The sequence below is a fragment of the Chrysochloris asiatica genome, unplaced genomic scaffold (genome assembly GCF_000296735.1).
Source record: "Chrysochloris asiatica unplaced genomic scaffold, ChrAsi1.0 scaffold00074, whole genome shotgun sequence".
Lineage (NCBI taxonomy): Eukaryota > Metazoa > Chordata > Mammalia > Afrosoricida > Chrysochloridae > Chrysochloris > Chrysochloris asiatica.
The window spans coordinates 14,751,363-14,776,000 of NW_006408592.1; the positions used below are offsets into that span (position 1 = coordinate 14,751,363).

Sequence of the window (24,638 nt, forward strand, 5' to 3'; positions counted from 1 at the left end):
AATGAACAAATCATTGGTTTTGCAGAATTCTATCATGCGTTCTCCAGCATCGTTTCTATCACCAAGGCCATATTTTCCAACCATTGATCCTTCCTCTTTACTCCCAACCTTTGCATTCCAATCACCAGGAATGATCAAGACATCTTGATTGCATGTTTGATAGATTTCAGATTGAAGAAGTTAGTAGAATTCTTCTATTTCATCCTTACTGGCTTTAGTGGTTGGTGTGTAAATTTGAATAATCGTGGTATTAACTGGGCTTCCCTGTAGGCGAATGGATATTATCCTATCACAGACAGCGTTGTACCTCATGACTGATCTGGATATGTTCTTTTTGACAATGAATGCAACACCATTCTTTTTCAATTTGTCATTCCTGGCATAGTAAACCTTGTGGTCATTAGATTCAAAATGGCCAATATCAGTCCATTTCAGTTCACTAATGCCTAAGATATCGATGTTTATGCATTCCATTTCATTTTTGACAATTTCCAATTTTCCCAGATTCATACTTCGTACATTCCATGTTCTGATTTTCAATGGATGTTTACAGCTGTTTCTCTTCATTTTGAGTTGTGCCCCATCAGCAAATGAAGGTCCTAGGACATTTAAAATTCTTAGCCAACATCATAATTTGAACACAATAATTATTCTCTCTTCATTGTTCAGTTTTCACATGCATATGAGGTGATTTAAAAAGGCCATGGACTGGGGTCAGGTTCCTCTCAGTAAAAAAAAAGTATGATCTTTGCTGTTTTAAAACTTAAGAGATCTTTTACAGACTTGGCCAATACAATGTGTCATTTGCTGTCTTCACTGCTTTCACTGCTGTTGATTGTTTATCAAAGTATAATGAAGCAGTTGATAATTTCAACTTCTCCATTTATCAGGTGTTTATCAGTTCAATTGTGAAGAATTCATATTTTCTTAACTTTCAGGTGTAATATATATTGGAATCTTTGACCTTCATCAATAAATGTTTCAAGTCATCTTCATTTTTGGCAAGCAAGGTTGTATCATCTGCTAATAAATCTTCCTCCAATGTTCAGACCTTGTTCTTTGTATAGTCTAGCTTCTTGGACTATGTGTTCAGCACACAGACTGAATAAGTACAGTGAATGGACACAATCCTGTCATATATCTTTTCCAATTTTGAACCACACAGAATCTTTTTGTTCTGTTTGTTGTATATACAGGTTTGCATGGACAAGACTAAGTGTTTTGAAATTCACGTTCTTAAAAATGTTATCCATAATTTGTTATGATCCACCCGGTTGATTTTTCTGGTATTCTCTGTCAGCCAAGACGTATCTGACAATAGCGATGGCATCCTTCACTCCATATCCTTTTCTGAATCCAGCTTGAAATTTTGGCAGTTCCCTGTGTATGTATGGTTATAGTTTATGAATTATCTTTAGCAAAGGTTTATGAGCATCTGATATTAATGATACTGCTTAATCATTTCTGTATGTCATTTGATCACCTTTTTTTGAAATGGGGACAAATATGGATCCCTTTCAGTAGGCTGGCCTACGTAGCTGTCTTCCAAATCCTTATAGGTGACTAACATGGTCACCAGCATGACCACATGCTTGCTTGTGTATTCCTCTTGAATCTCAGTCTTTTTCTCATATAAAGATTTTATTTTTCACTTCCTTTTTATATACATACTGACTTTGTTTACTAAAAATTGGGGTCTACCTTGATACCTATTTTAAAGTTTTTATTATGAATTGAACGAAACTTTACAGGGCATATCATCAGTTTTACATTCAACAAATCATACACCTTCTTTCACTGCAATGATTATAATCCCCTCCATGTACCATCAGATAATAGTTTCTCTCCATTCACTTTAGTTCTTTTTTTTTTTTTTTAAACACTCAGGCAAATATAATAATTTATACCACCAAAGGGCACATTCTGAAAGTCTGCCTCCTGGCTGTCAGCTCTCAGCCTCTCTCTTTCCATGAATCTAGAGTCCTCAGCTGCTCCCTCTCTCCATGTCCCCATCTCTAGTGTCACTGCTTCTTTGGATAAGGTCTTGCATTCTGCTTGTGCTCTTCTCCCTTGATGGTCGTAGGGTCCTGTGTTTCTGGACTGCAAGATTAACTACTCCCCTGTTTTTGTTACAAAACTTATACCTTTACAATTATGACTGTCACAATTAGTCATGATAACTATTACTCACTATTGAATCATAAGAATCTTATCCCCATCTCTTTTAACCAAGCCTATCTAGACAAGATGAAAACTATTCTGTGGGGGCTCTTTCTTCCCCACACACTCTTAAACTAAACTCCCTCTTGAAACCTTGGAAGCCAGTCACTTCGTGCCTTCTTCACCTCCTCATTTTAGGTAGCCAATAACTAAGTTGCCTGTCCCTATTTACCCTGTGTACAGAGGGGCTAGCATTGGTACTTGATGTGAAGACTCCTTCACTCTATGTTGGTATTTAGAGTTACTACCTCCATGAGTATTGGTCAAGTTCATCAACTTGTAGCAATTTACCCTTGTTTCCCTTATAAAAAAAAACAAAAAAAATTTTTTCTAGTCGAGTTCTGATTATCAAGCCATCGACGTTAGGTCTAATGGGTACAAGTTTGGGTATTCTTGTGCATCTCCCCTCACTTCATATCAGCTGAATGCTTCACTCTCAGCTCTAGCCCTCTGTGGTTTTGTCCTTGTCCATGGGCCCAGGTCTTACCACACTTTGGACCAACCAGCCCTACTTCTCCTCTCTCTCATCTCCAGATCAAAGGGAGTCTATGGACTGTGGTTGAGCTCAGACCATTTCTTCATTGTTGCCTTTCCCTCTCTTCCACTCAACAGTAGACCAATGTGGTTGCTAGCAAGCTTACATGCCTACTCATATGTTCTGTTTGAATTTCAGTTTTAGAGGGGGATTTGTCCTGAAGGAACTTGATTGCTTGCCTTGGGCTTCCTGGCAAACAGCTGGCTTATTCTGGTAGTAGCCAGTCATGCTGACATTTTTGTTCGGGATTTTTCCTGATGATCTTTCTTTGAAGACGTATCTTCTGTTGCTCTAGCTGGTCCAGGCTGGTCTGCTTGTCCTTGCTAGTGAGAATGTCTCACCTCATAAGGTTCTGGATGGTACTCAGGATTCCACCTAAATTTCTATATACTGCAAAGGCTCTACAAGAGGCCTATTTCAATGGGCAAGTTCTAGAACCCATTTTAGGTATCCCAATCAGTTATAGGTTGAAGATGGGTTTACAGACTTTCTGTAATCATGTTTCCTGACATTGCTTTCTATTCCACTCAAGTGTCTATTTTACAATAGCAGGCAAGGGAAACCAATATTCATAAGACAGTCAAGCAGCTTAGTATTATTTCCCCTCTTCAAACTATGCCTTGATCCCTGCATCGCAGAGCCCTATTGTTCCAAGGTTGAGCATTCATCACTATTTACCTCTGTCCTACTTAGGCCATGCAAACCTGTCTCAGTGTTCCTCTATCTACCTTGTTCTTCCACTCCTCCCCCTTCTTTATTGCCCTCCCCAACACCTGAACTATATGATGTGTCTGCCCCTTACCTGTCCTCTACCATTGCCTCCCTCCACCTCCCCTTAATCCCCTCATCCCAACCCCTCCATTATGGTTACCTTATATTCCATTAACTTTTTTCTCCATTTAAGACAGTCTATTTTATCCTGTAATCTACCTGACCTCACCAACTGGATCTGTTTCTCTGTGTGTACCTTCTTTCACATTGTAATTGTTTTGATCACACACTGACCTCCCAGATCCTCTGAATTTGCTCTTACAGTTTTGTTCTGTTTTCAACTCTTCCATTTGTCAATTGAGTTCTGGGTGGTGCTCCCATGTCTATCAGTCTCAGTCTCTGGTTGTTATCTGTTCTTGTTGGTTCTCAGTCCACAGAACTCCCTTTAGGATGTTTTTTAGCATAGGATTGGCTTTGGCAAAATCCCTTTGCTTCTGTTTATCCTGGAAGGTTTTGATTACACCATTGTATTTGAGTGAATAGCTTTGCTGGGTAGAGGATTCTTGGTTGGAAGTTTTTTTTTCTTTCTTTCTTTCAGGGTTTTATATATGTCTCCCTATTGCCTTCTTGCCTGCATGGTTTCTCAGATCTGAGCTTAATCTGATTTGCTTGCCTTTATATGCAACACTTCTCTTTTCCCTACCTACTTTCAGGATTCTGTCTTTATCTTTGATTCTGGAGAGCTTGATTATTATATGTCTTGGTGATTTTCTTTTAGGGTCCATCCTTCCTGGGGTTCACTGAGTTTCTTGAATGCTTATCTTTTTACTTTTCAGGGTGTTAGGGAAATTTTGTTCCAGAAGCTCTTCACCTATCTCCTCTGTTGACTTGTGGATTCTTCCTGTCCCAGAATGCCGATAATTCCTAAGTTATTCCTCTTCATTTTGTCCAACATGAATCTTAGGCCTTCTTCAGATTTTTTATCCTTTTTGCTGCTTGATCTTTTAACTTAGTAGTATTGAGAGACTTGTCTTCCAGCTCACTAGTTCTGGCTTCCATCTCTTCAATTCTACTCCTTTGTCCTTTCAGTGTTTTGTCCATTTCTGATATTCTATTATGAATCACTTGGACCTCTTTCTGAAGGTTCTGAATTGTTTCCAATGCTGTATCTATATATTTTTTTTTTTTTAATGTTTTATTGTGAATTATGTGGTAGTTTACATGGGAGAACATTAGCTTTACATTCATCCTATTGGTATATCATTTCATTGCATGGTTATAATCCCTGCCATGCATCATCAGCCAACCAAAGAGTATACCCTGCAAGTCTGCACCCCCCCCCCCATTCATTAGCACATAATCCCTCTCCCTCTCTGGGTCTAGAGTCCCCTGCTACTCCATCTCTTCACATCATCGTCTCTGCTGCCATCTCTGGTGTCACTGCTTCTTTGGGTAAGGTCTCACACTCCGCTCTTCTCACTTGATGGTTCCAGGGACCTCGGCTCCTGAACTACATAGTCAATCACTCCCCTCCTTTTGCTACAAAACATCTACCTTTACACTCCCAATCCTTGCAGTCAGTCCTGATAACAATTATTCACCATTGTACCACAAGGGACCTATCCCCATCTCCTTTCATTAGCCCCGCCCAGACAGATGGGATACTACTCAGTGGAGATTCTACCTTCCTCCATGCCCTCTGGATCTAGGCTCCCTCTTGAAAGTTTGTAAACCAGTCACTTCTTGCCTTTATAGCACCCCACATTTAGGGTAGCTAATGTCCAAGCTGCCCATCCCTGTCTACTCTGTGAATAGAGAGGGTGGGAATGATCCTCACTGTAAAGATTTGTTCCCTCTTTTGAGCTACTGCATCCACAGATGTAGGTCAAGTTCATCAAACTGTAACAGATTACTCTTTTTTTTCCCTCTTCTTTCTTCTTCTGGTTGAGCTCTGATCATCCAGTCATTGAAGCCAGGTCGAGTGGGTATTATCTGCAAGTGTGGATGTTCTTATGCATATGCCCTCTCTTCTTATCAGCTGGATGCTTCACTCTCCACTCTAGTACTCTGTGGCTATGTCACTGACTCTGGGCCCAAGAGTCCCATGTCTTGCCACACTGCTGGCCAACCAAGTCTCCACCCAGGTTCACAGGAGTGTATTGAACATTGTAGGGCTTAGCTCGCAGCTTCATTGCTGTTTTCCCCACTTGCCCTTATCAGTGACGAACGTGGTCACCAATCAGAGTGCATGTCTGCTTGTTTATTCACATTGAGTCTTATTCTTGGAAGGGGGTTTGTCCTGAGGGGACCTGACCACTTGCCTTGATGTGGGAAGCAACTTACTTGCTTGTTCTTGTAGTAAGCAGTTGGACTTCTGTTATTGTTTTGTATTTTTCCTGTCAGTCTTTCTTTCAAGAAGTATCTTCTGTTCTTCTAGTCACTCCAGACTGGTCTGCTTGTCCTTTCAAGTTGAAATTTTCCACCTCAGAAGATTTTAGGTGAGGCTCAGGATTCCACCTATGGTCTTATGTAATGCAGAGGCTCCACAGGAAGCGTCGTCAATGGGCACGTTGTAGTCCCATTTTAGGTATTCCAATCAGTTATAGGTAGGAGACGGACTTACAAGCTTTCTATGGTGATATTTCTGGCTATTCCTTTCTCTCCCCCTCAAGTGTCTATTTTATAATGTTATGCCAGGGAAACCAAAATTCAAAAGACAGTCAACATTGCTGTATCTATCTTATTTGATTGTTCCTATAGCACTTTCCCGATTTCTTCCTTATTTTTCTCAACTCCATTTTAAAGGGTTTTGATACATTTTATAATCATATTTCTGAATTCCTTCTCAAGCAGTTCTAAAGCCTGCTCCCCTTCCAGTATGGAGTAGGTCTACCTCCAGCTCATTTGTTTCAGTCACTTTATCTCGTTTCTGGACATGTGCTGATATGGTCATCTGTTTCTGTTTCTTGGGCATATTCAGTAGTTAGCTGTGACCTTAATATTTAACTGAGTGTATGTTTTGGTGTTTTTTATGCTTTCTGATTGCCTTGAGGTAGATGTGATCAGGAGCTGGGTTTCCCTTTCACTCTTTTTATTACTTGACTCAGAGTAACTGTCGCAGAGTAAACGTGTATGGCAGCTGGTATCGGTTCTTGTTTGGATTGTGGGATTTAATAGGGTGTGACTGTAGCTTGACTATATGACAGCAATTGCTCTTCTTGGGTAATGTATGGAGAGAAAAAGCCCCCTAAATGTAAACAGAGGACCAAAAAACACAACAGCAACAGCAAAAAAAAAAAGAAAAATTGGATGCTGTAGTCTATAATCGCACAAAAGAAGCAAGAGAGGAAAAAAAACTTATAACCTAGCCTAATATGGAGTCCTGGTATGGCACTGTGGGTTAATGCGCCAGACTGCAAAGCCATTTGAACTGCAAGGTCGGCGCTTCAGGCTCATCAGTCGCTCCTAGGAAACCCTATACAGGGTCGCTATGGGTCAGAACCGACTCGACAGCACTTACCAACAACAACAACAAAGCTTAATATGAGTATGATTTTAATGTCCTCTTTCAGCTTCTTGCCTCCAAGGTCACCTGAGAAATTTCAAGATGTCACTGTTGGTCATTATGACGTTAACTAAGGATTTAATATTTGGCCTGTTTCCTTTTTAGTCTGCCTGTCCTGCTCCACAACCCCAGTTCAGGCCTTTTTCCTAGTAACAAACAGTTCAGGGCCGGCAGTGGCCATTTTGCATTGCCATTTGGTTTTAAGTGGTTATTGTTCCTTTAAATTTTGAGGAGATCTGCATGAATGCATAGTAGAACCCTCTGAGGGTGGGGCTGGGGTGTCCACTCGTTTAGGCACCCCCTCTAGTCACCAGAATGGAGTTGTACAGCCATGAGAGACCAATGAACAGGTACAATAATAATAATAATAAAAATAATAATGTCCACACTTTTATCTCTGTGTATCAGTCAGGCATACGTAGCTGCTCCGATCCTTCTGCCACTCGGCCTTGCCCAGGATGGCTACTTGGTCTCGCCCAAGATGGCCGCTCCGGGAGCAGCTGAGTGCCTTGGATTAGAAAGCACTGGATTTCTTGCTTCTGCTACAAATTCCACTGGTTGTAAGCCTTCAAACTTTCTAAATATTCCTTTATATATGGTTCAGAGTTCTTGGTTATCCCGATCCTTCTTGGTCCAGTGTTCTGTGTTGTTGCTGATGGAGATCCTCACTGCACTCCTACCCTATCCACCATCTTGTTTGTTCTGAATCTTAGTCTTAGAAGGGGGTTTGACCTAGAGTACCTGACCACTTGCCCTGATGGCTCCCGGGCAACCAACTTGCTTGTTCTTGTAGTAGTCTATCAGACTGCCATTATTATTTTTTATTTTTCCTGCTGGTCTTTCTTTCAAGAGGTATCTTCTGTTCTTCTACCTGCTCCAAGCTGGTCTGCTTGTCCTTTCAAATGGAAATTTTCCACCTCAGAAAATTCTGGATGGGGATCAGGATTCCACCTATGGTCTTATGCAATGCGAAGGCTTCACAGGAAGCCTCCTTCACTGGGCAAGTTCTAGCCCCTGTTTAGGTATTCTAATCAGTTACAGGCTGAAGATGGACTTACAAGCTTTCTATGGTGATGTTTCTGGCTATTCCTTTCTCTCCCCTTCAAGTGTCTATTTTACAATATTAGGTAAGGGGAAACCAAATTCAAAAGACAGACAAGCATCTTAACATTATTTTCCCCCTTTTACCCATTCCAACCATGCCCTAATCCCTGTATCCCAGAGCCCTGTTGTTCCAAGGTTGTGCAAACATCATTATTTACCTCTGTCCCACTTAGCCTAAGTGTTCTCCCATCTGCCTTGTTCTTTCTTTCCCCTCCCCCTTCTGGTGTACTGCCCCCTCCCCAGCAACCAAATTATCCTGTGTCTCTTCCCTACCCTGTACTCTACCTTCTCTTCCCTCTCCTCACCCCACTCCACGCACCCCAGTAACCAGGAAAGAATTTCCCCCCTTTTAGTGTGGGTACTTTTTCTTAATCTTTATAATAACGGTTCTATGCAGTATTTCTCCTTTTGTAACTAATTTCATTCAGCAAAAGGTTCATTCATGTTACTTTCATCTTCTTTTGATGCTTCCTGCATCATTCAATTGTTATCCATAAAATCCTTCAGTATTTCAACTTGAGTCTTGAGTTTTCACTTCAGTTCTTTTAGCTTGAAAAATGTTTATCATAATTTTCCCTTTAAGTTTTCTAACTCAGGTCTTTTCACATTTCACCATAATATTATATTTTCTTATGCTTCCCACTGAAATCCTCAGTTCAGTTCTTTTTATTTCATCATTTCTTTTTCTTTTTGAAACTTTTAATTGTGAATTGAGTGAAGGTTTATAGAGAAGACAGTCACTTTTACATTCAGCAAATTAAACACTTTGTTTCATTTCAATGATTGCAATCCCCTGCATGTAACAATAGCTACCCAACTTCCTCCCTGTAGTTCTTATTTCCACTTTGTCCTTAGGTAAATGCTGTCCCGGCCTCCACCCCGCCCCCCACTTTTATTTTTAAATGCTGCCCTTTAGATATTGAATGGTTTACCATTTAATGGTGAGCATTACTTACAAGTGTTGTCCCCCTTGGGACATATATGTATCTACCACTTGGCTGAAAATTGGTTCACAAGGGTGAGTTTCTTTCTACACCTGAAGGGTCGCCAAGGGCCATAATCTTGGTTTCTTCCAGTCGCTTTCTGACCAGTAAGCCTGGTCTTTTTTGTTGCTGTTGTTGTTGTTAATAAGTTTGAGTTTTGTTCCACATTTTCTTCTGCTCTATCTGGGACCTTTCTAATGTGATCCCTTTTAGAGCAGTTGGTAGTGGTAGCTGGGTACCATCTAGTTCTTCTGGTCACAGAGTCATGGAGACTCATGGTCACAAGTTCCATTAGTCCATCAGACTAATTGATTCCAATAATCGACTCTACAGCACATAACAACATGCTCTACCACTTTCATAGGTGTGTTTGCAGCAAAGGTAAATACTCATAAACTAAATATCTCTGTCAAACCTTTATAGATTTGAGGGTATACTCCCACTCTCCCTCACATACCCTTTCAGTCTGTGTATTTATCTTAAGTATATACCCAGAGAACACTCTTGTTGCAGTGTTATGGCTATAGAAGTATTTACTTTTATCCTCTTTAACTTTTATATTCCTCCCTGTGTCTTCATCACTTTTCTGACAACCTCGCTCTTCTTGTACATTCCCTTTCCTGTCACCCAAGTTAACATATGTGGACCCTCTAGCCAGTGAATTACTCTCTCCTCCCTGTTACCCCTGGTAACTATCAAAGAGTGTTTCTTTTAATATGAAAACCTTTTCTTGATTTTTTTTTCATTGTTTCTTATGCCAACCTATTTGAAGAGCAAAGCAAACCCCACTAATACTTAGCTATGAAAGTCTCTACTTCCTACCTGAAAAGGATGTGAAGATAAGAGCCAAGACCAGTTAAAATATGCCACCATGCATGAAATTGTGTGGCAACACCTATGATGGGAGGCATCTTCTTTCGGAAGTTCCTGGGTGAAAAGGAAAAAAATGCATATAACAATGAACGCTTATAGTTTTGGAGTATTTTGAAAAGTCTGTCATTCTCAAATATAGCAATTATTTAACTTTCTCAAGACTAGTTAAGATATTTATAGTCTGCTGTATTGTTTTCCAAAGTGTATACTTCTAGTAGTCTTAGCAGATGTTCCATGAAGAAAGGACTCTGTGATCAAATAAATGTTGAAAAAAGTATATAGTTTACTGACCTCTTAGAGAGGCAATAATATAATACATATTAACAGATTAAGGGTTTTGAAGTCATTCCATAAATAAAACAGTTTATCTTAAATGTTTTCTAGGTAACATACTAATCTGTGGAATGCTTTTTTTTCTAGGTAACAGGCCTCTTTTATGCCCTATACATTAACTATCACCTCAGTTCAATACCACAGAGTCTATAAAGTCCTTTCTTACACCTATGATTTCAAAACATAGTCAGTGATTCTTTGAGGACACTATTAACACGGTTTTACAGATCAAGAGCCTAAAATTTAGGGACTGAGTTGTCAAAGTTACTTGCTAGTTGAATAAGTGAGTCTCAAATTCTAGATCTTTGGGTTAAGTATATAGCATTTAAAGCTCATTTATTAGAGGAGTAAAAACCAATATGAAACACCAAGTTATTTTTCTAGATTATCTAAGGATTTTTTTTAGGAGAATACCATCTCTAAATTCTACTTTGTTTCTTAAGCTAGATTGGTTAATGGGTCTCACCAGGGGATGGTATGGCACTGTAGGATAAGCACTGGACTGCTAACGACAAAGTTGGCCATTCAAACCCAGCAGCTGCTCCTTGGAAACCCTATACAGGTTGCATATGAGTCAGAACCGACTCAATAGCACTAACAGTCAATGCAAAAAGCTCCCTTAGATCTTAGTTTTCTAAGTTAGCGGTATTAAATTGTTTGTTCACATTTACTGAACTTTTTATAATGGGAATTTCAAACATGTGTCAAAACAGACCAGAAAACAACGCACCCATTACCCAGCTTCAATAGTTGTTCACTTACAGTCCATCTGCATCACCTACAACCCTTCTTCATCTTATTTTGAAGCAAATTTCAGATATTTTGTTGCATTATAATTATTTCTGTATTAAAGACTACATCTAAATCAGAATATTTCTGTTTCTCAAAGATGCTAATAGCACACTTACTTTATTTTTAAATGAGTTCCACTTTACTTTTTAAAATGTACGTCTAAAACATGAGATGTACAAGGGTAAGTCAGAAACTATGCCTATTATGGTTCCAGTTCAACGCTGTCGACTCAGTTCCGACTCATATACGCATGGGTTTATTCCAAACAAGACATGTTTAAACATGTCTCTCTCATCAGTGGATGCCTACAGACAATTTCTCTCAGTAATAAACTTGTCTTATTCACCCTGTTGTTGTTGTTAAGTGCCGCTGAATCGCTTCTGACCCACAGCGACCCTGTATAGGATTTCCAAGGAGTAGTTGGTGAGCTTGAACCATCGACCTTGCAGTTCAAACAACTTTGCAGTCTGATGCATTAGCCCACAGAGCCACACCAGGACTCCTAGTCACCTTATGGTGCCTTAAAGAAAAGCAAGATCTATTCAAAACAGTGGCTTCTACAGGCATCTGTTAGACCAGTTAAGTTGAAGGTAAAGAAGCTATGGTGGCTATTTTTGGGGATTCCAACAGGTTAATCCCAATAAATTTTCTTGACGGACATAGGATGGTCACAGGGGCTTATTATGAACTTATATAAAATTGAAAATTGCACTGAAGAGGAAAAAGCCTGGAAAGTTGTGCTGAGGATGTTTTCCCCATCGTGATAATGCACCTGCTCATTCTTTGTGGGTAGCAAGGGTTGACCTACGAGAATTTCAATGGGAAACCTTATTCCAATCCATTCTACAGCCCCTTCAGACTTCTTTTTCTTCCCCAAACTCAAAGAACATTTAAAAGGAACATGATTTAAGTCCCTCAGTAACACCAAAACTACTGTTTTCACATGGTGTAAAAATCAAGCATTAGAATTCTTTGGGAAAAGGTTAGATAGGACTCTGCTTTTTGTTAGAAGTATACTGTCCTAAGGAGCTCTGGTAGCGTAGTGGTTACGAATCGGGCTGCTAATCTCAAGGTCAAAGTTCGAAACTACCAGCCGTTTCACGGGAGAAAGATGAGGCTTTCTGCTCCTGTAAAGATTTACAGCCTCAGAAATCCTGTACAGGGTCGCTATGAGTTGGAAATGACTCCATGGTACTTAACAACAACAACAACATACTGTCCTAGATGGAGGATATGAGAAACAATACCTTCACATTTTGATGTTTTTGTTTAATGAAGATTTCTATTAATTTTATAGCAATTCTTTATTTATCCTCTCATGTATGTACCAGAATTATATAATGTCAGGTAGTCATAGCCTGGTGTGGCGCTGAGGGCTAATGCATCAGACTGCAAAGTCCTTTGAACTGCAAGGCCAGTGGTTCAAGCGTACCAGCTGCTCCTTGGAAACCCTATATAGGGTTACAATCAACTCAACAGCACTTAAAACAACAACAAACATAGAAAAATTTCAAATATATATAAAAGTAAAGTGTGTAATATAAATGTATTGATCAACCAATCATCTTCAAAAGGTATCATCTCATGACCAATCTTGTTTATTTTTAATAGGCTGTTCCTCCTCTAAACTGAATTATTCAAGTAATACAGCATTTTATATCTACACATTTTTGTTATTTATCTCAAATTTTCTATAGTCTGAATTTTGTTGATTGCCTCTCTGTGGTGGTGTTTAATATGCTCAGTGTTTATACAAAACTGCTGGGTCACAGGATTTTCAGTGGGGAAGAACTCTTTAGTTTAACCTACTTAACACATTCATTTTATGGAAATTGAGGCCTAGAAAGATTAAAGTACTTTCTTTAGTGGCTGACTAGGGTCCAGAGACCAAATCCAAGATTAAAACTCCTGTCAGTATATAATTGCTGACAAGATGGTAATAAGAATGTTGACCCTTCTTGGCAAATAACATTAAACATATTTAGGTTCAAATTTGTTTACATGTACTTCATTTACTAATTACAAATTATTTTTATTAAAAAAAACTAGGTTTTAAAGATCTAGTCAATATTTGATTAACTCTAATTCTGTAATGAACTGGAAGAAAATATGAATTTTACAAATGTTATTAAATATTCTCAGGTCCGAACTTTAAGTCATTGAAATAGGTATTTCCTGAATTTAACTTTATTTTACAATTACAATGGTAAAAATTAATTTCAAGGCAGTAACATTTCTATAAAGAGCCCTGATTATGTAGTGTTAGCTGCAAGGTCAGCAGTTCAAATCCACCAGCTGCTCTGTGGGAGAAAGGTGGGCCTTTCTGTTCCTGTACAGGGTAGCTGTGAGTTGGAACTGACTCCATGGCACATACCACCACCAATGTAATAAAATGCTTCTAAAACATTTCTCAAGGAATGAAACTATCTTACCTCAGTGAATCACAAAAGATGTTATCTATGTTCCATAATAAAAATCCCAACAGAAATATACCTAAGGACGTATAACCTAGTCCTCTAAGCCATGGATAAACCCTGTGGGAGAAAAAATGGAAAAGCAAAATTAAACTTTGTCAAGTCATGTCATGATCTAGAAGTCACTATTTTCAGGAGAAGAAAGGTTTTCATTAGCATGAGAAGCAGGCCTATTTACCCAAATCCTGAAACTTTCACCTACTCAGCTATTAAGAGGTATTGAGAGAGAATGAATCAACCAGACTTTGTTAAATGCATCAAGGTGGTAATTTGAAAGTATCACTATCTTTTCAGTCCCATAGAAGAGGCAGGGGATGGTAGAATAGAATTACCATTGATTGAGTCACCTGCTGTGCATCAGGTACCACAGCAAAACAATTTATACATAAAATCTTTAAATAAATACTATGAGGTAGGTACACTCTTACTTCACAAATTGGAAACCGAGGCTTGATTAAATAATAAGACATTTTTTTAAAATATAACTTTTATACAACTGTCATTTCCGACTCCCATAACGACCCTGTATAGGCTTTTCAAGGAGTGGCAGGTGGGTTTTAACTGCCAACCTCGCAGTTAGCAGTCTGGTGCTTAGCCCACAGCACCACACCACAACTTCAATGAGGTATAATTGACTTACATTAAATTACACATATTTAAAGTATACTGATTTAGTGAAGGAAGATGAATTCCTTAGGTTGGAAAGCATTCAAAATTCAACTGGGGAAGAGTTGCCTCTACAAAGCAGAGTCAACCTTAATGGCATGACTAGAGTATAGCTTTTCGGACCTATGTTGGCTGATGTGGCATGACTCAAAAATCAAAGAAATAGCTGAAAACAGTAATTAAAAATAAAAATGTGGAATGTATTAAGTATGGATGTAACAAAACTGGAAGTTATCAAAGAAATGGATTGTATAAAGGTCTATATACTATGCATTGTGAGCTGAGAAGGACTGGTATTGTTCATTCTGGATCAGACAATCACATGGTCTACTATGCCAGGAATGACAAATTGAAGAGGAATGGTGTTGCAGTCATTGTCAAACAGAACAGTTTAAGATCTATCCTGACACTGTCAGAGATAGGATAATGTCCATATGCCTTCAAGGAAGACTATTAATCAAATCTACACACCAACCACTAATGCCAAAGATGAAGAAATTGAAAATTTTTACCAACTTCTACAATCTGAAATTGATTAAAAAAAAAAAAGATCAAGATATCTACCTGAATTTAGAGACCATCTCAGATTTTACACATTGAGCACTAACAACTTGAAGACCAAATGAGTTGAGATGACATAAAGGACATTATATATGAAGAAAACAAAAGGCCATTAATAAAACAGGAAAGAAAAGATCAAAAACTTGTTCTTGTATGCAGAATAGCTAAAGCAAATAGAAGAAATTAAGTAGCAGACCTGAATAGAAGGCTTTAAAGTAAAGGATTATAATGAAATGTTCAAAGACCTGGAGATGGAAAACCAAAAGGAAAGAACATGATTGGTATTTTTCAAGACGAAAGAACTAAAGAAAAAAACCCTCAAGCCTAGAGTTGCAATATTGAAGGACTCCATGGGCAAAATACTGAAGGATACAAGAAGCATCAAAAGATGGGAGGAATAGAGAATCGTGTACCAAAAATAAATGGTCAATGTTCAATTATTTCAGGTAACAGCCGATGACCAAGAACCAATGACACTGAAGGCAGAAATTCAAGCTGTACTGAGAGCCCTGGGAAAAACAAGTCTTCAGGCATAGATAGAATACCAACCAAAATGTCTCAAAACAAATGAATGCAACATGAAGCATTCATTTGTCTACTCCAAGAAATCTGTAAGACAGTTACCTAGTCAACCCAGCTGGATGAGAACCATATTCGTGTTTGTTCCAAAGAAGGGTGATCCAACAGAATGTGGAAATTATCTAACAATATCATTAGTATTAGTTGTAAGTAAAATTTTGATGTAGTTAAAAAATGGTTGCAACAGTACATAGACAAGAAGTTGCCAGAAATTCAAGCTCGATCTTCAGAAGTGATATCATGATTGGTAAAGGGAAGGATCAGCGGAAAAAAGGAAGCTCTCTAATGTGATGGATTGGCAGTGGCAGCAGCAATGAACTCAAGCATAACAACAACAGTGAGGAGGGCCAGGACTGGACAGTGCTTCATTCTGTTGTGCACAGAGTCATTATGAGTTGGAACAGACTAGACAGTATCCAGCAACAATTCAGGAGAAAACATGGAACTAGGAGCATCATTGCTGATGGCAGACAGATCTTGACTGAAAACAGAAATAAACAAATACCTGTGCTTTACTGACTACCCAAAGGCATTCAACTGTGTGGATCACAACAAATTATGGATGGCAAAGAATGAGAATTCCAAAACACTTAATCGTATTCAGGTGGAACCTGTATAACTGCCTACTATATGTAGATGACACATCTTGCTTGCTGAAAGAGGACTTGAAGCACTTACTGATGAAGATCACATACAATGTAAACAGTGTGCACACACATTTAATGTCTTAAGGTCAGCAGTTTGAAACTACCAGCCATGCCGCAGGAGAAAGATGAGGCTTTCTACTCCCGTAAAGATTTACACCCTCGGAAATCCTGTACAGGGTTGCTATGGGTCGGAACCGACTCGACGGCACTTAACAACAGCAACAATACTTCAACACAAAATGAAAATCCTTAACTAGAGTAATAAGCAAAATCATGATAAATAGAGAAAATATTGAAGTTTCAAGTATTTCATTTTACTTGCATACATAATAAATGTAGTTTATTAATAAAAGCTGCAGTTAAAAATTAAACAACATATTGCATTGGACCAATCTGCTTTAAAAGACCTCTTTAAAGTGTAGAAAAGCAAAGATGTCACTTTGAGGATTAAGGTGTGTGCTTGACCCAAGCCATGATGTTTTCAATGGATTCACAGGCATGTGAAATTCCGACAAGGAATAAGGAAGACCAAAGAACTGATGCCTGAGAATTAAGATGTTGGTGAAGAATATTGAATATATTACAGACTGCCAGAAGAATAAATCTGTCTTGGAAGAAGTACAGCCAGAATTCACCTTAAAAGCAAGGGTGGCAAAACTTCATCTCACATACTTTGAATTATGTTATCAGGAGGGACCAGCCTATGGAAAATAATTTTAGAGGGTCAGTGAAAAAGAGGAAAGACTCTCAATGAGATGGATTGACACAGTGGCTTTAACACTGGGCTCAAACACGGCAGCGATTGAGAGGACTGGGAAGTGTTTCTTTCTGTTATACATTATGTAGCCAGAAGAAAGTACCAACTTGATGGCACCCAACAAGAGTGCACAGTTTGATGAGTACATCTGTATACACCTATAAAACACTGCCACAATCAAGATAAAATATTATCCCCCAAAAGTCTGTGTCTCTTGATAATTCATCCTTTATTCCTCCTACCACTCACTTCTCTCCCATAACCACTGATTTGGTCTGCTTTCCATCACTGTACCTTCCTCTGCGTTTTTTAGAATGTTATATAAATACTGTATGTTTCACACATAAGGCATCCACACACAACATGAAAAGTGTACACATGAAACCACACATTGGGGCTGCACAGTTTGCAAAAGAACAAAATCCAAACATACCACATGAGAAGCTTGAAAAAGTATATGGAAAATTGAGTTAAAAGATATTAGAATTTTTCCATGAACTTTCTGAAGTACCCTCTCACACACACATATATACACACAGTTTTCCTGTGATTATACCATTTTCCATTCCCATCAGCTGTGGGAGTATTCAAATTTTTCCACATTCTCATCAACTCTTAATATGGTCAGTATTTTTCATTTTAGCTATGGTAGTAGCAATGGGCTCAAGTTTAACGATAATAAGGATGGTGCAGGACATATATTCTGCATAAGGTCACTATGGTTCATACCCAACTTGATAGGCATGTAACTCTGGTAGCGTAGTGGTTACGAATCGGGCTGCGAACTGCAAGGTCAGCAGTTTGAAACTACCAGTTATTCCATGGGAGAAAGATGATGCTTTCTGCTACTGTAAAGATTTACAGGCTCGGAAATCCTGTACAGGGTCACTATGAGTCGGAACCGACTCCACGGCACATAACTAACCAACCAACAACATAGTGAGTACCTTCGTTTTATTCATCTGAGGTCTGCACAACATTATACTGATCTGACCTCTTAGTCTAGGTTAGTCATGTGGATGCACTAAGCTTCTGTGACTGACCCACAATGACACCCTGGACACCAGTACTCTGGTGAGAACCCTAGGTTAGCAATACTTAATATGTGTTGTCACACATTACTGCTGGGATAATTAAGCACAGTGTGATCAACTCTTCACAGTGTGATCAACTCTCCTAGAGTTTGCATTATGCGACTTTTTCCTTTGCTGATTTTAATCTGTATCCTTTCACTGGAATAAACAGCGTCTAGGAGTCCTGGTGTGGCACTGTGGGTTAATGCACCAGACTGCAAAGCCGTCTGAACTGTAAGGTCGACGGTTCAAGCTCACCAGCTGCTCCTTGGCAACCCTATACAGGGTCACTATGGATTGGAATTGACTTGACAGCACTCAACAATAACAACAACATGAGTATAACAATTGTTTGTTTATTCCAGTGAAAGGATACAGATTAAAATCAGCAAAGGGAAAAGTTACTATGAGAAACTTGAGTTACTCACAACTATGAGTCCTAGTGTGGTGCCTAAGGATAAGCACTCAATCACAAGGTTGGTTTGAACCGCAAGGTCAGTAGTTCAAACCCACCAGTCACTCCTCAGAAACCCTACACAGAAATCAAAAAAGCTATTATACTCGTACTATACAGCAACCCTGTGTAGGGTTTCTGAGGCGCGGCTGCTGGGTTTGAACCACCAACCTTACGGTTTGTAGTTCAGTGCCTCATCCTACAACACCACATCAGGATTCCTCAATGTATACACATATTTATAACTATATAGACTCCTGGTGTGGCACTGTGGGATAGAGCACTGGACTGTGAACCACAGAGTTGGTGGTTCAAACTCATCAGATGCTCCTTGGAAACCCTATACAGGGTCACTATGAGTCGGAACCAACTAGACAACACTTAACAATATACAATTATATACCATAATTAAGTGGAGTTTATTCTAGGATGTAAGGCTGGTCTAATCTTTGAGTATCAATCAATACAATTTACCATTATTAACAGGTTAAAGAAGAAAATTCACATGATCATATCAATTCATGTGGAAAAAGCATTTGACAAAATTCAATACCCAATCATTATAAAACTCCTAATTAGGAATTGAGGGCAACTAGGAGGCCTAGTGAGAGTGTGGTGGCTCTGTAGGACAAGCACTGGACTGGTTCCCCCAGCCACTCCATGGGAGAAAGCTGAGGTTTTCTGTTCCTGCAAAGATTTACAGACTTGGAAACCCCATACAGAGTCGCTATGAGTTGGAACTGACTCAATGATATTTAACAACGGGAACCCTGGTGGTGCAATGGTTAAGCATTCACCAGCTAACTAAAAGGTCAGAAGTTCAAACCTACCAGCTTTTGCTCAGAAAAAAAGACCTGATAATCTGCTCCCATATGATAACGGCCAGGACACCATTTAGGACAAGTCCAATAGAACTGAATTGACTTGATGGCATACAACACCACCACTACCACCAACAGAGGGCACCTTTTTCAGCTTGATAAAAACATACTGCAAGGTCAGCTGGAACCACAAGGTCAATGGTTCAAACTCACCAGTCACTCCTTGGAAACCCTACATAGGGTTACCATGCGTCAGAACCAACTTGATGACACTTAACAACAACATTGTGCTTAATGGTGAAAGACTGGATGCTTTCACCCTAAGATCAAGAAAAAGGAAAGAATGTCTGCACTCACCACTTTTAACATAGTCCTGGAAGTTCTCGTCAGAGCGATAAGATAAAAAAATATAAACAGATACATCAGAAAAAATAAAAATCTTATTTACAGATGAAATGATTGTCTACATAGAAAATTCCAAGAATCTAAAAGCACTACTAGAACTAATAGGTGAATTTAACAAGGCGGCAGGATGAAAGATAAATATTTCAAAATCAACTGTATTTCTATATACCATCGATGAACATTTGGACACTGAAATTAATAAAATATAATACCATGGATAATTAATTTAAATCTAATAAAATATGTATAGGACTTGAATTCTGAAAACCACATAATACTGATGAAAGTAATCAAAGAACTAAAATGATGAGACACACGTACTGTGTTCATGAATTGAAAAGACAACACAGTAAAGAAGTCAATTCTTTCCTAAGTGATATGCAGGTTTATAGTGATTCCTATCAAATTCCCAACATGATTTTAAATACATATGGAAAAGGAATTTCAATAGACAAAGAATTCTGAAAAGCAAGATTAAGTGAGAAGAATCAGTGTAGGATTTGAAAACTTACTATAGTATATAGCTACAGTAATTAAGACTGTGGTACTGGCTGACAGATGCATAGATCAATGGAACAGAATAAAGAACCAAGAAATGTTGCTAGGTGTTGACATCAAGTTAGTTCTGGATAATAGTGACCCCATGAACAAGAGAATGAAACACTGTGCGATGTTGAAGCCCATTCTTGTAGCCCCTGGGTCCATCTCATTGAGGACATCCTTTTTTTTTTTTTCTTTCTACTTTTACAAGTATGATGTCCTTCTCCAGGGACTAATTCCTGTTGACGTTTCCAAAGTACATGAGACGAAGTATTGCCATCCTCGCTTTGCTTCTAAAAAGCTCCTTCCAAGAAGAAATGTTTGTTCTTCTGGCAGTCCGTGGTAATTTCAATATTCTTTGACAACACCATAATTCAAAGGCATCAATTCTTCTTCAGTCTTCCTTATTCACTGTCTAGCTTTCACATGCATATAAGGCAACTGAAAATAATATGGCTTGGGTCAGGCACACCTCAGTCTTCAAAGTTCCAGCTTTGCTTTTTAATACTTTAAAGGTCTTTTGCAGCATATTTCCCCAATGTAATGTTTATTTCTTTTAAACTGCTGCTACTATGGGCATGGATCCAGGTAAAATGAAATTCTGAACAACTTCAATATTTTCTCCAGCTATCATGATGTTGGTTACTGGTCCAATTGCGAGGTATTTTATTTTCTTTATGGTGAGATGTGATCCTGAATGAAGACTGTTGTCTTTGATCTTTATCAGTAAGTGCTTCAAGTTCTCTTCACTTTCAGCAAGCAAGATTAGCAGCATATTGCAGGTTGTTAACGAATTTTCCTCCAATCTTGATACTGTGTTATTCTTCATATAGTCCAGTTTCTCAGATTATTTGCTCAGTATACAGATTAACTTTGGTGAAAGAATACAATCCTGATACATATTTTTTCTGATGCTAAACTACAACGAATCTCCTTGTTCTATTTGAACAACTGTCTGTTAACCTATTTATAGGCATCACATGAGCACAATTAAGTGTTCAGAAATTTCCATTCTTCACAATGTTATCCATAATTTTTTATGACCTACACAGTCAAATGTGTGAATAGTTTAAAAAAAAAAAAAAATCAGGTAAACATTCTTCTGGTATTCTCTTTCAGCCAAGACCCATCTTACCTCAGCATATCTCTTGTTCCATGTCCTCTTCTGAATCTGACTTGAATTACTGGTAATTCTCTGTTGATGTACTGCTGCATCTATTCTTGAATTAACTTCAGCAAAATTTTACTTGTGTGTGATATTAATATTGTTCAAGAATTTCAGCATTCTGATGGATCATCTTTCTTTGGAGTTGTACAAATTTGGAGTTGTAGTCATTTAGCCAGGTAGCTAGCTCTCTAATTTCTTGGCATAGCTGAGTGAGTGAGTGCTTCCAGCGTTGTATCAATTTGTTGAAATATCTCAACTGATATTCTGTCAATTCTTTGTTTTTTTGCCAATGCCTTTAGTACAGCCTAGACTTCTTCCTTCAATACCATTGGTTATTATTTTTTTTTTTAATGTTTTATTGTGAATTATATGATAGTTTACATGGGAAAACTTTAGTTTTACATTCATTCCATCGTATATCATCTCATTGCCATGTTCCAATCCCCTCCATGCATAATACCATTGGTTCTTGATCATATTCTACTACCTGAAAAGACGGAACAGAGCCCAATTTGTTTTGGTACCACGACTGTGCATTTCTTCCATCTTTTTTGATGCTTCCTGCATTGCTCAATATTTTGCCTATATCATTGTTAAGTGCCATCTAGTCAGTTCCAACTCATAGCAACCTTGTATGGGGTTCCTGGGATCTTTAAAAAAAAATTTGTTGGAGCAGAAAGCCTTAACTTTCTCTTGGGGAGCAGCTGGCAGGCTTGAACTGCATGTGGTGTTTAGCTAAAAACCATGTGGTTTTTAGCCCAATGCTTATCCTACAGAATCTTCCAATATTTCAACTAGCGACTTAATTTTTTTCCTTCAGTTCTTGCTTGAGAAATGCTAAGCATGTTCTTCTCTTTAGATTTTAAAACTTCAGGTCTTTGCATATTTCATTATAATGCTTCTTGTTGTCTTCTCAAAGTGCCCTTTAAAATCTTTTGTTCAACTCTTTTCATAATTTTTTCTAGTAGCTTTAGCTTTTCTATGTTTCAAAGCAAGTTTCAAGTCTCTTCTGAACTTCATTTTTTTTTTTTTAAACTATCCACACATTTTCTTTCATTTCATTTTAAATGACCCTTTGCTTTCTTCATGAATGATGTTCTTGATATGATCCCATATCTCATATCTGATCTTCAGTCATTAGTGTGTAACGAATCACATCATTTACTGAGATGGTCTCTAAATTCAGGTAGCACATGTACTCAGGGTCAAACTCCTGGTGTGGCATTATAGAATCAGCACTGGACTGTAAAACACAAGTTTGTTGTTCAAACCCACCAGCTGCTTCTCAGAAACCCTATACCAGGGTCGCTATGAGTAGGAACTGACTTTATGGCACGTAACAACAACAATGTACTCAGGGTTGTATTTTAGCTCCTGTGGATGTTTTAATTTTCTTCTGCTTTAACTTGAACTTGCATGAGCAATTGATGGTCTGGGTCTCTTCCTCAGTTAACTCTATTTTTGTTCTGACTGATGATTTCTGAGCTTCTCTATACTGTCTTGCCACAGATGGAGTCAATTTGATTCTTGTATATTCCATCTGGCAAGGTCTATGTGTGTAGACAGTTTATGTTGTTGAAAAAGGTTACTGACAATGTATGAGTCATTGATCTTGCAAAATTCCATCATGCAATCCTGTCATTTCTATCACTAAAGCCATATTTTGCAGCTACTGAGTTCTCTGTTTTCCATTTTTGCCTTCCAATTACCAGTACCTATCAATGCATTTTGATTGTACACTTGATCAGTTTAAGACTGAAGAAATTGGTTACAATCTTCAATGTCTTCCTTCATCGTTGGTATTAGTGGTTAGTGTGTAAATTTGAATAGCAGCCATTATCAACTGGTCTTCCTTGTAAGTAGATGGATATTATCCTATCACCCACAGCACTGTACTTCAGGGTAGACCTTGAAATATTCATAAGATCCACAGATTTTTAACAAAGTTGCACAAGCAATTCAATGGAGAAAGAACAGGCATTTCAGCAAATGGTTCTGGAGCAATTGGACATCCATAGGTAAAAACCACCACCACAAAAATACCTCAACCTAAGCCTCAAACCTTACACAAAAATGAACTCAAATGAACCATGGCCTTACATATAAAATGTAAGATGACACAAACTTTTAGAAAAATACAGGAGAAAAATCTTGGAATCTAGGGCTAGGCATCAAGTTCTTAGATTTGACAGTAAAAGCATAATATATAAAAGAAAATTGACATAAATTAGACCTCATCAAAATCTGCTCTGTAAAAAGGATGAAAAGATAAGGTAGAAAGCAGGAGAAAATATACTCAGATCACATATCTGACAAAGAACTCGTATCTAGAACATAAATAACTCAAATCCCAACCATCAAAGCAAAGAAATAATCCTATTAGAAAATGGGCAAAAGACACCAACAGACAATACTTTGAAGATGATAAACAGATAGAAAATAAGCACCCAAAGAGATGTTCAACATTTTTAGTCAATAAGGAAATGCAAATTAAAACTCTAATGAGATATCACTACACACCTATTGCTGCTGTTGTTGCTGTATGCTGTCAAGTCGGTTCCGAATCATAATGACAATGTATAGGGTGTTTCTGAGAGAGGCTGATGGGTTTGAACAGCCGACCTTGCTATTACAAGTCCAGTACTTATCCAACAGTACACCAGGACTCACACATGTATTAGAATTACTAAGATATAAAATCAGTGACAACACTAAATGCTGGTGACGATGTAGAGAACCTGACCTTATATATTGCTTCTGGGAATGCTATAGCCACTTTGGAAAGCAGTTGGAAGTTTAAAAGGAAACAAATCTCTGGTCTGTGGAAAGAGAGGAACTGGGTGCTGGCAGGAGGCAGGCTTGCAGAATATACCCTTTGGTTGTTTAAATATTCCTGAGTGTTTTTGTATACCCCTGCCAAAAACACACACACAAAACAAAAAAAACAAAGGGAATAGAAGCAAATACTATTGAATAATGATGCACGGAGATTGTAATCAGTGCAATTGAAACAACGGTATAAAGCATCCCATGTAAACTATCACTCAGTTCACAATAAAAACTTAAAAAAAAAAAAGGAAACAAATCAACTTGCAAAGATTATATAACCTAGCAATTCTACTCCTGGGCACTTATTCCAGAGAAATGAGAATTTATGTTCACACGAAAATCTATACCCAAATGCTTATAGCAGCTTTATTCACAATAGCCCCAAACCAGAAAGCCAGATGCTCTTCAACAGGTGAATGGTTCAACTGTAGTATACCTATACCCATGAATAATACTCAGCAACAAAAAGGAGTGAATTATTGGTACACTTAACAACTTGGATGAGTCTCAAGAGAATTATATATTGAGAGCAAAAGGCAATCTAAAGG

At 38.3% G+C, this 24,638-nt stretch overlaps 1 protein-coding gene across 2 annotated transcripts in view; it reads right to left on the bottom strand.

The window, feature by feature from the left end:
• ACER3 (alkaline ceramidase 3) overlaps nt 1-24,638 on the bottom strand; it is a 201,266-nt gene that overhangs the window by 9,169 nt on the left and 167,459 nt on the right. For both annotated transcript variants that reach the window (XM_006865001.1, XM_006865000.1), the window contains 2 exons: nt 13,549-13,650; nt 9,941-10,045 (listed from right to left, as the gene is read on the bottom strand). In XM_006865001.1, coding sequence (XP_006865063.1) covers nt 9,941-10,045; nt 13,549-13,650 — 207 coding nt within the window. The remainder of the gene's footprint in view (nt 1-9,940; nt 10,046-13,548; nt 13,651-24,638) is intronic.